This window comes from Schistocerca nitens, chromosome 1 (assembly GCF_023898315.1).
Source record: "Schistocerca nitens isolate TAMUIC-IGC-003100 chromosome 1, iqSchNite1.1, whole genome shotgun sequence".
NCBI classification, from domain to species: domain Eukaryota; kingdom Metazoa; phylum Arthropoda; class Insecta; order Orthoptera; family Acrididae; genus Schistocerca; species Schistocerca nitens.
In genome coordinates, this window is record NC_064614.1 from 1178709200 (window position 1) to 1178726827 (window position 17628).

At 45.1% G+C, this 17628-nt stretch overlaps 1 protein-coding gene across 1 annotated transcript in view; it reads right to left on the reverse strand.

Moving 5' to 3' along the window:
- Window positions 1–17628, reverse strand: part of LOC126233235 (sodium/potassium-transporting ATPase subunit alpha-like) — a 174557-nt gene that overhangs the window by 21214 nt on the left and 135715 nt on the right. The window contains exon 7 of the mRNA XM_049942852.1: window positions 10884–11038. Coding sequence (XP_049798809.1) covers window positions 10884–11038 — 155 coding nt within the window. The remainder of the gene's footprint in view (window positions 1–10883; window positions 11039–17628) is intronic.

The following is a 17628-nucleotide window of genomic DNA, read 5'->3' on the forward strand; positions in this document are numbered from 1 at the left end:
TGTTGCCTATCTTGCACATGGACTACTCAGTTTGTATATTTTGCTTATTTTTTCATAGTTTCACACAACTTCTTCCTGTTTTCTCGATTCAGCTGTGTTCAGTTTTTCAAGGCCTATCCACTGCGTCAATTTATAACGAAGTCTGAGGGGGGTGCGATGGGTAGGTTCCCTTGTCAGATCGATACCAAACGTTGTATGTCGATAGAGTATCAACCAAAACTCCGATTGAGTTTGTACTGTGCGCTTTCATCCAGCAGAACGGCCGCAAATATTAATCAAAAGTAAAACCAGAACTACGGTCGACAGGAACAGCGTAATTGTGAGTAACTAACGTGTGTAGCTTACATGGGGAATTTTGTAGAGCGTTGGATCGTCGTGCCAAGAATTCCGGGTTCAAATCTCAATAATGACAATTTTTTTACTGTAGCGTCATTTGGGGCAACATGTGTATGACATATAAAAGGGATGTTTGCAGTTTACAGCAAAGTTCTCTTGGCATTTTGCTTTCGCTTCGTTTCTTTGAAACTGGTAAACCTATAGAGTACATTTATAATTTCGCAAAATATATACTCAGAACAGAAAAATAACGAAACACACATACATACACACACACACACACACACACACACACACACACACACACACACACACACACACAGTCTCGTTCATTCAGGAACAATGGCTTCACAAGAATGGTTCGATACGAAGAAATGTGTGAAGCAAATTACATATAACAATTTCAAGCTTAAACAGAAAAAAAAAATCGTCAGTGGGGTTAGAACGCTGAATCTTTGGTACGACGACCTCACGCTCTGTCAACTCACCCACACGAGATCTACGAACAATTACTCACAGATACGCTTTTCTTGTGCTTCGTAGTTCTGATGTTACTTTCAGCACTTTCCCGTCCGCACGTCTCGTACAAATTTATTCGCTTGGCGCCGGCAGCGCTAACTCGGATTACTTGGCTTGTCGCCGGCCGCTTGTCACCTTTCCGTTGATGACAAGCTTCAAACACATTGACTTTTGCGCGCTTTAATTTTCCGGAAATCCTCTATTTTGCCGTATCGTTCCATAAAGTCGAATTTTCTTTTCAAGTAACTTCTCTGCAAGTTCTACACTGTTATAATAATTATCCATTCAGAGGTGACGCCACTTTCCATCAGAAGGTGTTAATAGTTCCATCACTGTTCTTGCTAAAGATTGTCCAGCGTCGGAATATATCTTGAATGAGGAAAAGTATTCTGTAATCGAATCACACAAAATTCAAATGAGTATGCCGTATTTCGTAATTTTCGACGGATTGTTAACTTTAAAATTTAATCGTCCACGCCATCATCAATTGAGATGTTTTGACTTAAATTAAAAATTTCTTTAAACTTTTGCACTTTGACAAGCCGGTCGGTATTATCCGGTTTATTGTTGCTGTCGGAAAAATTTAAAATTGATAATATTTGTCTGAATCGGTTGCGGGATATGGTTTTGCGAAATATCGGTGTGTCTATCAACGGATTCGTTGACCAATAATCATCGATTCTTGCTTTTTTTACAATTCCCATAAGGATAGCAAGCCCAAACCATTTTCTAAGTTCGGGTTCCGTAACGTCGACAAATTTGTCATTTTTTAAAATCCAGTTTCCTTCTATTGCAATTTTGACTGTAGTACTTGTTGGTTTCGTTGCTAATACACTCCTGGAAATGGAAAAAAGAACACATTGACACCGGTGTGTCAGACCCACCATACTTGCTCCGGACACTGCGAGAGGGCTGTACAAGCAATGATCACACGCACGGCACAGCGGACACACCAGGAACCGCGGTGTTGGCCGTCGAATGGCGCTAGCTGCGCAGCATTTGTGCACCGCCGCCGTCAGTGTCAGCCAGTTTGCCGTGGCATACGGAGCTCCATCGCAGTCTTTAACACTGGTAGCATGCCGCGACAGCGTGGACGTGAACCGTATGTGCAGTTGACGGACTTTGAGCGAGGGCGTATAGTGGGCATGCGGGAGGCCGGGTGGACGTACCGCCGAATTGCTCAACACGTGGGGCGTGAGGTCTCCACAGTACATCGATGTTGTCGCCAGTGGTCGGCGGAAGGTGCACGTGCCCGTCGACCTGGGACCGGACCGCAGCGACGCACGGATGCACGCCAAGACCGTAGGATCCTACGCAGTGCCGTAGGGGACCGCACCGCCACTTCCCAGCGAATTAGGAACACTGTTGCTCCTGGGGTATCGGCGAGGACCATTCGCAACCGTCTCCATGAAGCTGGGCTACGGTCCCGCACACCGTTAGGCCGTCTTCCGCTCACGCCCCAACATCGTGCAGCCCGCCTCCAGTGGTGTCGCGACAGGCGTGAATGGAGGGACGAATGGAGACGTGTCGTCTTCAGCGATGAGAGTCGCTTCTGCCTTGGTGCCAATGATGGTCGTATGCGTGTTTGGCACCGTGCAGGTGAGCGCCACAATCAGGACTGCATACGACCGAGGCACACAGGGCCAACACCCGGCATCATGGTGTGGGGAGCGATCTCCTACACTGGCCGTACACCACTGGTGATCGTCGAGGGGACACTGAATAGTGCACGGTACATCCAAACCGTCATCGAACCCATCGTTCTACCATTCCTAGACCGGCAAGGGAACTTGCTGTTCCAACAGGACAATGCACGTCCGCATGTATCCCGTGCCACCCAACGTGCTCTAGAAGGTGTAAGTCAACTACCCTGGCCAGCAAGATCTCCGGATCTGTCCCCCATTGAGCATGTTTGGGACTGGATGAAGCGTCGTCTCACGCGGTCTGCACGTCCAGCACGAACGCTGGTCCAACTGAGGCGCCAGGTGGAAATGGCATGGCAAGCCGTTCCACAGGACTACATCCAGCATCTCTACGATCGTCTCCATGGGAGAATAGCAGCCTGCATTGCTGCGAAAGGTGGATATACACTGTACTAGTGCCGACATTGTGCATGCTCTGTTGCCTGTGTCTATGTGCCTGTGGTTCTGTCAGTGTGATCATGTGATGTATCTGACCCCAGGAATGTGTCAATAAAGTTTCCCCTTCCTGGGACAATGAATTCACGGTGTTCTTATTTCAATTTCCAGGAGTGTATATTCAAATACGCTCTGTGTATCTTTGGGAAATATGTTTGGACCCGGGGATCCTTCAAATTTATTATTGGTCCTTGGTAAATCAAAGTATGACCACTCTACACTGCCTTCTTCATCTGATTCAGCAGAATCAGTTGGCAACCGTAGCGTTCGCCGAATTATTCTTTGACGTATTTGACTATCTTCCTACGATTCTGCTTCACTTTCATTTTTTTGATATCCAATGTCTTCTTCCCAATCGTCCAAGTCGTCTGGAACGTCAGATAAGACGTCCGAGAATTCATCGCAAACAACTCCTATTGTCTCTCTCGTCCACCATGATGAAAGGACACAAGTACTTACAAAAACAAAACACTTGCTGACGTGTCTAACTTATTGTTACCTAAACGAAACACCAACAGAATGCAAAAGATACTAACGTGCTGTCGCCGGCCACTGAGAGATACTATGCAGACGACACGACTGTGGTGTCGCCGGCCACTGAGAGATACTATGCAGACGACACGACTGTGGTGTCGCCGGCCGCTGAGAGATACTATGCACACGACACGTGGTGTCGCCGGACGGCATAGTGTTAATGATCGTCTACTGCCTTTCTACTGGACGACAGCACAGAACACGATCAGTGTTTTGGTTGATACTCTATCGACGTACAACGTTTGCTACCGATTTGAGTATCTGACATCTGGAGGTTTGGGTGCTCTACGCTGTGATGAGTTGCAAATCAGTGACGAGGACTGCCTGCGTTCTGTCACAAACGCCGGACCCTGTCGTCACTAAGGACTCTCCGCCTCGGCTTCTCGCCACAGACTCTCCTCTCTGAATCTCCTCAGCGAGCGCATTGCGCTTCCAAATTACTCCATGTTGACTTCCAACAACGTATATCAACCAGTAGCAAGCAGCGATAAATTTCCATGCCAATCACATAAACGAACATTCCCAGCTTCTTTGCCTCCAGCTGACGGGCAGAAGCCTCTCTCCCGAAAGAGTTGCTTGCCGCCATAGAGGTGTCTCGTTGCGTTTTCTGACGTCACCATCTGATTTCCAATCACGATGCTCGCTTCTTGCGCGTTCGGGAAATAACTAGCCGTGAGAACCAAAACGAAAACAGAAAAATATTCTGTCTACGTGCGGGACATTCTATCGGCCACCCCGCTGTGCGCGTGCAGTAATTACTTGGAAACGGAATGAAGTATGTTTCGCAGGACAGAGCGGATCATGTTGTGCAAAGGAGCCAAGGTCAATTACTGCTAGTTATACAAAAACACACAACTTTATTGCTCAAACCAATGCACAGTTTTCTCTTTAAAATAACAAAGATCAGTTCACGTCCGAGGGCCCAAGTAACATCTCCAGAATAAGTTTAAATAATTGCTTTTAAAACACCAGGATTTAGAGTAACGGTTGAAGGCCTTACTTAAGTAAAATTACAGTATCTCCTCCGCTAAAGGCCGAATTAATATTTCAGATCAGCCAAGGAAATTCTTTAAAAGCCAAGCATTGACAAATTCCGGCTAAAGGCCACATTAAGGAAAATTGAAGTTAATTCTTCGGCTGAAAGCCCAATTAAAAAAGTTTCTTACATAATAAAAGAGAGAATTTAAAGGTAAGCCTTTACACAGTACAACAGAAAATAATCTTAAGACAACTTGAAGTATATTGTTGGCTGAAAGTGCAAGCAATTACTCAAGAATAATTGAAGACAACCTTACGATAAACATTTACAGAAAACAGGTGAAGGCCGTTTCAAGAATTCAAAATAAATAAAGAGAAACCTTACAGACAAGAATGCTAAAGCCACAGATTCTGAAACAAACACGGATGAAGGCCTAAATACAGATCAACAAGAATTGTAAACGAGATACGGCTGAAGGCCTAATGTTAAAGTTCGGCTCAAGGTCATATACTAAACATAAAACAAACTAATTTAATACACAGCTGAAGGGCTGGCACAGTAACTGCGACCAAATAAAATGACAATCACAAACAACAAACAGTGGTGCTCAGAAGTGTTCCAAGGGTCGGCCTGGAGAGGAAACTCTAACCACAGTTTAGGTGAGACAGACAGCCAAACATAACACTAAACAATCGGGTTGCAGCACGACCTACAGACGGCTGACGAACCAACCAACCGCCTAATCAATTCCCTTCTACCCAACCAACAGCACGACAACCAAAGGTACCAGCGAAGACGAGGATCGCAGCAGGATTAAGTGTTCATAATTAGCGTGTAAACACAGTCAAGGCAGAATAAACACTCAAAGAGAAAAAGAGAACAACACCAAGCTGTCGAACTACACGCTGTGCCGGATAGCATCAACACGGCGAGGAAAACACACAGCTGCTCAAATGGCTCTGAGCACTATGGGACTTAACATCTGAGGTCATCAGTCCCCTAGAACTTAGAACTACTTAAGCCTAACTAAGCTAAGGACATCATACACATCCATGCCCGAGGCAGGATTCGAAACTGCGACCGTAGCAGCAGCGCGGTTCCAGATTGAAGCGCCTAGAACCGCTCTGCCACACGGGCCGGCACACACTGCTGCAAAACTACGCTAATGACCAGGGCAGGTAACCGGAACGTCAACGGCTACAAGGCAGAAGATACCGCTGGTGCACTTCACTAATAAATTATAATCATTTCAAAGGTTAAACACCACACAGGGAGACGGCTTGCAAAATTTTGCCGACTCCAACACCATCACGTTGCTGCTTGCGGGGACAGCCCATGAGACAACAACCAGCGGTCAACGAAGAGATGTCACAACGGTCGAGCTTTCACGATAGGTCTACTGATTACTCAACTCCAGTATGCAGGTGCGGTGGGCGACGAACTTAGCAGTTCCCGCAGCTAGTGCCGCACAACTCCGACCGCGCGTGCACGCCGCCAGCGGCCCCTGCCTGAGCACACGCTACAGAGACTTCCTCGCTGCTCCTCCGTAACCGACCAACTCCACACACACAATGACACGGAAATATAACTGCCACACCAAAGAAGTTACAGCAGTACCAGTATCGATAAACGCTTCTACTGCCATTCATGGTGGCAAGTGAGTAATTCGTTCAGATAGTAACTGAGGGAGGAATAAGACGCCACTCGATGGTGACAAAATGCCCAAAAGGAAAAACGGCATTAACGGGAGCCGACCACGGCTCACGGAACTTTCACAATGGCTGTAGATGCGGATATCTGAAGCCAGGTGTTCGTCCATTCAGCCCACAGATGCCGAAAGAGTCTGAAAACAGTCGTCTTCTGGCATAAAACATTTTGGATGGCTCCTGCCCAGCACAGGGCGCGACCCCTGCGGCTTGCTGTACACACTGACAGGCTATTGGACGGACAGTGGAGCCTGCCGGCGCCGCCCTACCGCAGCCAGGTCCCGTTGGGCCAAGCTGCTGACTGTCTCCCCCCCTCTTACGGAAAGAGCCGCGCAACCTTCAACTGGTGTACGGACGGCCGGTGCTTCTGCGAACACCTTCCTGGCCGTCGCTTTCCGAAAACACCTCACGGTAACGCCCTTCCCCCTGCACATAGCAGCAGCAAGACACTCCCAGGGAATAATAGACAAACGAAGGAAGGATGCATAACCTCGTGATTAACCAGAGCAACTAAATACGAACCCTCTAACTGTGCAGTCACTGTTACACCAAACACACCTCATCACAATACTGATAAGCAACCCCGTAATGATCGCAATTATGAAAGAGCCGTAGTCCAAATGGACCTGCCATCTTTCAATTGGTTTTCCCATCAGGTTGTTTTGCAACATCAAATCATCTTTGAAAACTGCGTCTTGTTGCTCTAATATGATGTTCTAATCTGTGTCACCCTAAGACCAGAAAAGCACATTGTTTAATGCAAAACATGCGTCTAGTGTCTTCTTTCCATCTGTTAGCCTCATTCCACATTTCATCTGTGGGAGTGATCCTTCTGATCTTAGGAATCCTAATTATAGGAACTACGTTGTTGGTGATTGCAGCGCCATCTGTTTGTAGATTTTGTAACTACCATTTCGAAACTTGTATATAAAAATTTTATAGCTTTAATAATAAACATGCCATTTGTTACATTCTTCTATTGATCATTGTATTCATATTATCTAGTTTTAAAATCAGGGAGTCCTTTGTTGGACAAATTGTAAACGAACCTGACACCAGTGAAAGTACATGACAGTACAAGTATAAAGGTTCCAGTAATCATGGGTCCACAAACCAGACGGAGACTTTGTAAGTAGGCTGTTTGTTTTCTTATTGGCAACGTTACGTAGCGCTCTGTATGAAAATCACTGGCTGTGCTGTGTGCAGTCTGTGGCTAGTTTGCATTGTTGTCTGCCATTGTAGTGTTGGGCAGCTGGATGTGAACAGCACGTAGCGTTGCGCAGTTGGAGGTGAGCCGCCAGCAGTGGTGGATGTGGGGAGAGAGATGGCGGAGTTTTGAAATTTGTAATACTGGATATCATGAAGTGCTATATATATATTATGACTATTAATACATTTTGTTCTCTATCAAAATCTTTCATTTGCTAACTATGCCTATCAGTAGTTAGTGCCTTCAGTAGTTTGAATCTTTTATTTAGCTGGCAGTAGTGGCGCTCGCTGTATTGCAGTAGTTCGAGTAACGAAGATTTTTGGTGAGGTAAGTGATTTGTGAAAGGTATAGGTTAATGTTAGTCAGGGCCATTCTTTTTTAGGGATTTTTGAAAGTCAGATTGCGTTGCGCTAAAAATATTGTGTGTCAGTTTAAGCACAATCATGTATAATTGTTCAAAGGGGACGTTTCATAACTTAATCGAAACGTTTGCATTCCAAATAGATTTGTATTAGCTAGGACAATGTTTCGTACGGAACTCAGTGAAAACTCGTAACTACACATGCCCAATTACTTCCTCGATGACTCATATCTGAAGCTATGTTTATTACAACATTTTTCTTTCTATTATCATCTATTGTAGTAGATACGCACGGTATGAGATGACCTTCACTCTCAGCACCAGGCTGCACATCTGGGGTTAGGCTAGTTATCCTCAAGGTCACCCCCGGTCCCCTCCCAACCAGGGAAGCATGACACATGTGAGGTATACTCAACGTCACCCAGGGGAATCTCCATTCTACCACCACACCTAGGGAAATTGCATGAGGGATATTAATGCTATATTCAAGGTCACCCAAGGGATCCTCCATCGTACCAACACACTTAGGGTAATTGCACCGGATATATTCAAGGTTATAACGTAACTTGATACTGGTCACCTTGAATATACCTTGTACAATTGCCTAAGATGCTTAGGCAGGATGGGGGCTCCCATGGGTGATCTTGAATATAACTCACTTCGACTGCGAGGTGATTCCCTGGGTGGTGGTGGTGGGGGGGGGGGGGGGGGAGGATGGGAGTGGAGGGTGACCTTGAATTTTTTAACTACCCTCAGAGTATAACATGACACCAAATGAGTAGCGTGAGACCAGATGAATAACCAGATACTACTCAAGGTCAGGGTCATCTAGTGCACGCCCTGCATATCTACACTCCTGGAAATTGAAATAAGAACACCGTGAATTCATTGTCCCAGGAAGGGGAAACTTTATTGACACATTCCTGGGGTCAGATACATCACATGATCACACTGACAGAACCACAGGCACATAGACACAGGCAACAGAGCATGCACAATGTCGGCACTAGTACAGTGTATATCCACCTTTCGCAGCAATGCAGGCTGCTATTCTCCCATGGAGACGATCGTAGAGATGCTGGATGTAGTCCTGTGGAACGGCTTGCCATGCCATTTCCACCTGGCGCCTCAGCTGGACCAGCGTTCGTGCTGGACGTGCAGACCGCGTGAGACGACGCTTCATCCAGTCCCAAACATGCTCAATGGGGGACAGATCCGGAGATCCTGCTGGCCAGGGTAGTTGACTTACACCTTCTAGAGCACGTTGGGTGGCACGGGATACATGCGGACGTGCATTGTCCTGGTGGAACAGCAAGTTCCCTTGCCGGTCTAGGAATGGTAGAACGATGGGTTCGATGACGGTTTGGATGTACCGTGCACTATTCAGTGTCCCCTCGACGATCACCAGTGGTGTATGGCCAGTGTAGGAGATCGCTCCCCACACCATGATGCCGGGTGTTGGCCCTGTGTGCCTCGGTCGTATGCAGTCCTGATTGTGGCGCTCACCTGCACGGCGCCAAACACGCATACGACCATCATTGGCACCAAGGCAGAAGCGACTCTCATCACTGAAGACGACACGTCTCCATTCGTCCCTCCATTCACGCCTGTCGCGACACCACTGGAGGCGGGCTGCACGATGTTGGGGCGTGAGCGGAAGACGGCCTAACGGTGTGCGGGACCGTAGCCCAGCTTCATGGAGACGGTTGCGAATGGTCCTCGCCGATACCCCAGGAGCAACAGTGTCCCTAATTTGCTGGGAAGTGGCGGTGCGGTCCCCTACGGCACTGCGTAGGATCCTACGGTCTTGGCGTGCATCCGTGCGTCGCTGCGGTCCGGTCCCAGGTCGACGGGCACGTGCACCTTCCGCCGACCACTGGCGACAACATCGATGTACTGTGGAGACCTCACGCCCCACGTGTTGAGCAATTCGGCGGTACGTCCACCCGGCCTCCCGCATGCCCACTATACGCCCTCGCTCAAAGTCCGTCAACTGCACATACGGTTCACGTCCACGCTGTCGCGGCATGCTACCAGTGTTAAAGACTGCGATGGAGCTCCGTATGCCACGGCAAACTGGCTGACACTGACGGCGGCGGTGCACAAATGCTGCGCAGCTAGCCCCATTCGACGGCCAACACCGCGGGTCCTGGTGTGTCCGCTGTGCCGTGCGTGTGATCATTGCTTGTACAGCCCTCTCGCAGTGTCCGGAGCAAGTATGGTGGGTCTGACACACCGGTGTCAATGTGTTCTTTTTTCCATTTCCAGGAGTGTATTTACTTTCGGCCTTGTCAGTTTCCCGCATTAATTATGTTACACACTGTATATCTTTGTTTGTGATGTAACTGGCAACCTATCTTTACAAACAGTCTTTCACTCTACAGTGGACTGGGAACTGTATTGAAATTTCCACTCCAGACCGGTTCTCAAACCAGGAATCTCGTCTACCATACAAAAAGTTCACTTTGTCTGAGCACCACTCACGAACCGATATGGCACATGGTTTTTTTTTATCTGAAAGTAAGTTGCAAAAAAGTACACACTCCGGCTGTGGCTAAGACATTTCTTTATAGTACCCTGTGTTTAGGAACGAAAGTTGAACAAGGTACGTAGCAGAGCGCCTCTGGAGTTTAGAAAGTAGCAGAGTGATACAGGTACAACGAAAGTTACAAAAAGGAGTGAAGTGTTCTTCCTGGGTAGCTCAATCAGGTAATAGCACAGTTGACCAAAGACAAGAGTGAGAGTCTGACTGCTGCTGTGGCAAACAGTTTTACTCTGACTAGAAGGCACTGTTGACGTAGGGAAAGAAGATTAGAATTTAACATCTAGCGAACAGTGAGAGCCATCAAGGACTGAACACACCGTCAGACTGGAAATGAAATCGATCGTATTCTATTGAAGGAACCATCCCGACATTTTCTCTCAACGTTTCAGAGACACCACAGAAAACCTAATTCTGGATGACCCAATGAGGATTTTAACTTACTCCTCCCAAAAGGGAGTCAAGTGCATGCTACGTTCCGATTGACTATACATCTGAGAGCAGTAGTAAGAAACACACAGAAGTTTAAGAAGTGAGCTGGACAGAAAAAAATATTACCTTGGCGAGGACGCTAACGGCGAAAGGAAGCATCTCTGGCGTGTTGGAGGTCAATGTGTATGCAATGGATTTCTTGAGGTTGTCAAAAATCACACGACCCTCCTCCACGCCTGTGACGATGGTAGCGAAGTTGTCATCAAGCAAAATCATGTCTGCTGCCTGGTGAGACAGAAAATAATTTTCTTTTTACGAGCTTATTCCGGCACATATTAGTATCTAAGTCTAAAGTAAACTCTATTTTCTCTTAATTGATATAGATACAGTAAGTACGAAGAACTCGAGCAAGGAATAAGTTTCGGACAGCAGCAAAAAATGTTTATCTTGAGAACAATGATAAAATTAACGTTTTCTTCCTCATACTTACCATCTGTTTCTTTACTATCTTTTTGTTTTAAATAATTACTTGAAATATTATCCCAAGATTGATGTCAGTAATTGTGGATCAGACAGAAGGATTATCTGTCTTCATGAATGTAACTACCTTCTCGCACTAATAACTGATTCCGAATACGGATTTAATTTCATATAAGAATTGTTTTTAAGAGCTTTCACATTTTGCGGTAAAGTAATTTCTTCAATTTTAACTAACATGAATTACCATCAACAAAAGTTTTTCAATATATAACTATCGATTCTGAAAATACATATTAACTTCTTAATTTTGTTTTTATATTTTCGTAAACATGACCTGTAGCATTTCGATTCCTGACGACACATCTGTGGTACATCAGTTTTCATTAAGAAATTCTATTGTTTTATGTTACTCAACTAATATTAATTCATTTCAGTAGTGTAGTAAACGGAAAAATTCCCATGAACGACGAGATCTTCGGAATAAGTGGGAATTTAAGTATCTTTGTTTTGAATCAAATTATCTGTTTAAAATGTATTAATGGTACTGGTGTGCAATTTTATAGACCAACAATCGTAATTACGAACAATACAAATCAAAATATTAAGATTATTAATTACAATTAACCACTCTTAATTATCATATAGTGAGTAATTTGGTTAATGTTGTATAAAACTGGTACACCATTAACATTATTATATTTTAAGCAGATTACTGTATTTCATGGTTCACAGTAAAAGTACTTTGTTTCATACTTTTCTTGGAAATTTTGATATTCACAAATAATTTTTCGTTTACTGCTACCACGACGTCGGGAGTCCAGTTCCCAAGACTGCACCCAGTATCCGATATCACCGCCTTCTTGATGTTCAGAAGACTGTTCACCGCCTGTCCATATCCTGATATCCAGTTTAATTTGCTTTGCATTTCATGGGTGGAATGAACCAGCAATAGCAGGTTGTCGGCTTACACTGTATACCAGAAAGTGATGTCCCACAGTGTGATGCCAGATAGCCTGAGGTTTACACCACCGAGGACTGGCTCACGCATGATTGCATAAAGGTAGGCAGAAAGGGGGCAATTTTGTCATAGAGACCGCTCAATGAGTATTGGGCCCACCGTACATCTGTTGGCCTGGCTCTGAGAGCTGGCAGCTCCCAAAAGGGTCCACAGGATCTTGATGAGGCTTTGAGGAAATACCATCTGATCCATCTCTTAACAGGAGGAAGTTATGGTGCATCCTACTGAAGGGCTGATCGAAATCTATGGGGACGATGGGCGCTTTCATGGAGCACACCGAGGCGATCACTATTAAGTTCCTGTAGTTGCGGGTAGCCATTTATGTGGTGCCATCTCCCCTCTACGACGTCCGATTTGGTATGAGTATCAACGGCAACGTCGTCTTAATGCAGCTTGCCAAGAGTCTGGCGAACATCTTACAGTCGGAGTTCAACATTGTAAGTGGCCAATAGTCATTGACTGATTGCCTGCCTGTTGGCTTCTGAACCAGTACCTCAAGTCCTTAAACAAAAGTAGGTGGTACACTGCAGTCCAGGGGCACGAGTCTGCCGAACATTGAAATCCACTGGGGCGTCATGAAGCAATGAAAGGTCTGGTAAAACTCGATTGGTAATCCATCAGGCCCTCAACATTTATTAACTGCACCCTGGTCAAAGAGTCCCACGCCTCTTCAAGCGAGATTTCCTTCGTTAATGAAGTCACTGTCGGCCTGTCAATAGTGTGTGTCACTTACTGTAACACTTCCACAGTGGCTTCATCTTCTATGGTTCTTTCCCAATAAAGATGACGAAAATGATCCTGTATGCCTTTCACAATGGTTGCTTGTGTTGTATAGAAGCGACCAACTCGCGCTGTAAGGCATGTGATTAACCAGCAGCGATGTTAGGGCATGTCCACCACGATGTGGTGCATAAGTGGGTACCCCTGTGACCGTTCGGTTGTGTCGCCGCGAGCGAACTTAGGCGCCTTGTAAACAGCATTTTGTCTATATAGTATGTGAGCCCCGATGCGGTGTCGGTTTCGTCGTCTGTCCGGTGATGGGAGTAAAGTGTTGTATGTTCCTGAGCAATGCACAGTAAAAATCCAGGATCTGTCGGTGACACGCAGCCGTGTCCTTCGCAAATGGCACAAGTGTCTTGCAGATTGCTAGTTTGGCGCAGAGGAGCAACCGCGCCAAAGTAGAGAGGCATCGGGAGTGACGTTGTTAACTGTTGGCCCAAAATGTAGCGACGTGCTGACGGCAGTCCATGTCCTGTAGGTGAGACACTGTGTTCAAAAATGGTTCAAATGGCTCTGAGCACTATGGGACTCAACTGCTGAGGTCATTAGTCCCCTAGAACTTAGAACTAGTTAAACCTAACTAACCTAAGGACATCACACACATCCATGCCCGAGGCAGGATTCGAACCTGCGACCGTAGCGGTCTCGCGGTTCCAGACTGCAGCGCCAGAACCGCGCGGCCACTTCGGCCGGCGAGACACTGTGTTCAAACCGTCCTAGGAAAAAGGGGGCAACTTAGAATATTTACATTATAATTACAATCAATTATATACAGTCAGAAATGAATACGCTATTACAGATTAAATATAGTTCTGCAATGAATCTTGTTGTTGTTGTGGTATGCAGTCCTGAGACTGGTTTGATGCAGCTCTCCATGCTACTCTATCCTGTGCAAGCTTCTTCATCTCCCAGTACCTAGTGCAACCTACATCATTCTGAATCTGCTTAGTGTATTCATCTCTTGGTCTCCCTCTACGATTTTTACCCTCCACGCTGCCCTCCAATGCTAAATTTGTGATCCCTTGATGCCTCAAAACATGTCCTACCAACCGATCCCTTCTTCTAGTCAAGTTGTGCCACAAACTTCTCTTCCCCCAATCCTATTCAATACCTCCTCATTAGTTACGTGATCTACCCACCTTATCTTCAGCATTCTTCTGTAGCACCACATTTCGAAAGCTTCTATTCTCTTCTTGTCCAAACTATTTATCGTCCATGTTTCACTTCCATACATGGCTACACTCCATACAAATACTTTCAGAAACGACTTCCTAACACTTAAATCTATACTCGATGTTAACAAATTTCTCTTCTTCAGAAGCGATTTCCTTGCCATTGCCAGTCTACATTTGATATCCTCTCTACTTCGACCATCATCAATTATTTTACTCCCTAAATAGCAAAACTCCTTTACTACTTTAAGCGTCTCATTTCCTAATCTAATCCCCTCAGCATCACCCGATTTAATTTGACTACATTCCATTATCCTCGTTTTGCTTTTGTTGATGTTCATCTTATATCCTCCTTTCAAGACACTGTCCATTCCGTTCAACTGCTCTTCCAAGTCCTTTGCTGTCTCTGACAGAATTACAATCTTACTTATTCATAATCAGAAGTACAGTACAAGGCATCAACGAATATTATACATCGAAAAAATTTGGATGTTGCAGAAGGTATTTCCCCTGCATTTTCGGTGTTACACAAGCTGAAGATTAGTATTGGAGTGGGATTCGAACCCAGGTTTCCTACTTACTAGGCAGATGTGCTGACCACTACGCCATCCAGACACAGTGGTCACAGGAACTGGACGGACTACCCTAGCATGCCTCCTGTCTGACCCAAATTCTCAAGTGATACCATTCACTCCTGATGCTGTGCTCCTTCTCACTAGCCTCATTACTTGCGGCATTTCGCCGATTCTTGTAAGAGTTCGGGCCTGTTGTGCATCTGCTCTGAAGGGACCATTGGCTGCCATCAAAACTGGAAATTTTTGCTAAGGACTATGGGACCAAGCTGCTGAGGTTATCGGTCCCTAGGCTTACGTACTACTTAATCTAACTTAAACTAACGTACGCTAAGGACAACACACACACCCATGCCCGACGGAGGACTCGAACCTCCGACGGAGGAAGCTGCGCACACCGTGACAAGACGCCTCAGTTCGCACGGCTAACCCGCGCGGCCGGCTGCCATCACCTGAATTTTATATGTGGTGTCTGTTCTTTCGGACATTTGCCGGTCTAGCACAAATTTTCAACTTGGCCCATTGATATAAATAAATGCCCACTGTTAATTCGTTTTTGTCTTGATTCAGAGTGGCTGGAGGATCAAAATTGCGTTTGCTGTTTTGGACATGTCCAAAATAACTAACAACACGTATATAAATAATTATGATTCGGCAAGCTCTTATTTGGAGGTGTGATGGTACTTAATGTTGGAGTACAATGGGCAGCTGACGTACTTTGTTGAGGACTGGATACCTCATAACTTAGATCCATTTTTTTGCCACATGTTTTCCTTAACACATTTCTCATTGTCTTTGAGAGTTGCTTTCCATTAGACTGGTCTAAATGGGGTACTAGGAATAGTAGTCAGCCTGGTGGCTGACTAGTGGAATAAGGATATCATGTAGAACAAAGCGGGAATTATTAGACCGCTCAGCTAATCCCGCGCGACTGCTAGGAAGGCAAAGAGTATGTGGTATGCAAATAGAATAGATAAGTCACAGGGTAAAATTAAAATCATGTGGTCAGTTGTGAGGGAAGTGTCTGGTCAGCAGCACAAGATCGACGATATAAAGTCAGTTCGTAGTAAAAACATTTCTGTTGCTGATAAATCGGATATATGAACGGTATTTAACAATCACTTTCTGAGCATTGCTGGAGAATTAAATAAAAATTTAGTTTCTACATATAACTCTCGTGGCAAATGCCTTTCCGCGATTGATGTCTGAAATACTCCTATGTGATACAGACAAGGGGGAGACTGAGTCAATAATTAAATCACTGAAGACTAAGGAGTCTCATGGATACGAAGGAGTGCCCTGCAGATTATTAAAGTACTGTGCTGCACATGTTAGCCCTTTACTTAGCCATATTTGTAATTTTTCCTTTAGGAGTGGTCAGTTTCCTGAACGATTAAAGTACTCAGTAGTAAAACTGAGCCGGCCGGTGTGGCCGAGCGGTTCTAGGCGCTTTAGTCCGGAACCGCGCGACTGCTATGGTCGCAGGTTCGAATCCTGCCTCGGGCATGGATGTGTGTGATGTCCTTAGGTTAGTTAGGTTTAAGTAGTTCTAAGTTATAGGGGACTGATGACCTTAGATATTAAGTCCCATAGTGCTCAGAGCCATTTGAACCATTTTTGAAGTAAAGCCGCTTTATGAAATGAGGGAAAGGGAAACGTAGATTTAGACCTGTTTCTATGCCTTAACTGTTTGCTAAAGTTATTGAAAAGGCGGTGTATGTAAGGATAATTGATCATTTTATATCACACGATTTGCCATTAAATGTACAGTTCGGCTTTAGAAGTCGTTTAACAACTCAAAATGCTATATTTTCTTTTCTCTGTGAGGTACTGGATGGGTTAAACAAAAGGTTTCAAACGCTAGGCAATTTTTTTGATTTAACTAAGGCGTTTGATTGTGTTGATCACAAAATATTGCTCCGGAAGTTGAACCATTACAGAATACGGGGAGTAGCTCACGATTGGTTCACCTCTTACTTTAACAACAGACAGCAAAAGGTCATTATTCACAGTGTTGAGAATAACAGTGATGTGGGGTCTGAGTGGCGTACGGTCAAGTGTGTGTGTGTGTGTGGGGGGGGGGGGGGGGGGGGATGCCCCAGCGCTCTGTGTTGGGGCCACTCCTGTTCCTTAGTTATATAAATGATATGCCCTCTAGTATTATGGGTAACTCTAAAACATATGTTTCCTGATGACGTTAGCTTGGTAGTAAAGGATGCGTGCAAAATTTGCTCGGTTTCAAATAGTACAGTTCATGGCATAAGTTCATGGCTTGTGGAAAATAAACTACGCTAAATCACAGTAAGACTCAGTTTTTACAGTTTATAACACACAATTCACCAAAACCCGACGTTTTAATTTCACAGAATGGGCATTTGATTAGTGAAACTGAACAGTTCAAATTTCTAGGTGTTCAGATAGATAGTAAACTGTCGTGGAAAGCTCACGTTGAGGATCATTTTCAAAGACTTAATACTGCCATTTTTACTATTCGTACGGTATCTGAAGTGAGTGATCGTTCGACACGAAAATTAATCTACTTTGCTTATTTTCATTCGTTTATGTCGTATGGTATTATATTTTGGGGTAACTCTTCCCATTCTAAAAGCATATTTTTGGCTCAGAAACGGGCGGTTCGGGCAATAACTGGTGTAAGTTCACGAATCTCTTCGCGACCCCTGTTCACGAGTCTGTTTATTTTGACATTAGCATCTCAATATATATATTCCTTCCTGTCATTTGTTGTTAACAGTATTAGCTTATTCTCAAGAATAAGCAGCTTTCACTCAGTTAATACTCGGCAGAAATGAAACCTGCATTTGGATCGGACTTCCTTAACTCTTGTGCAG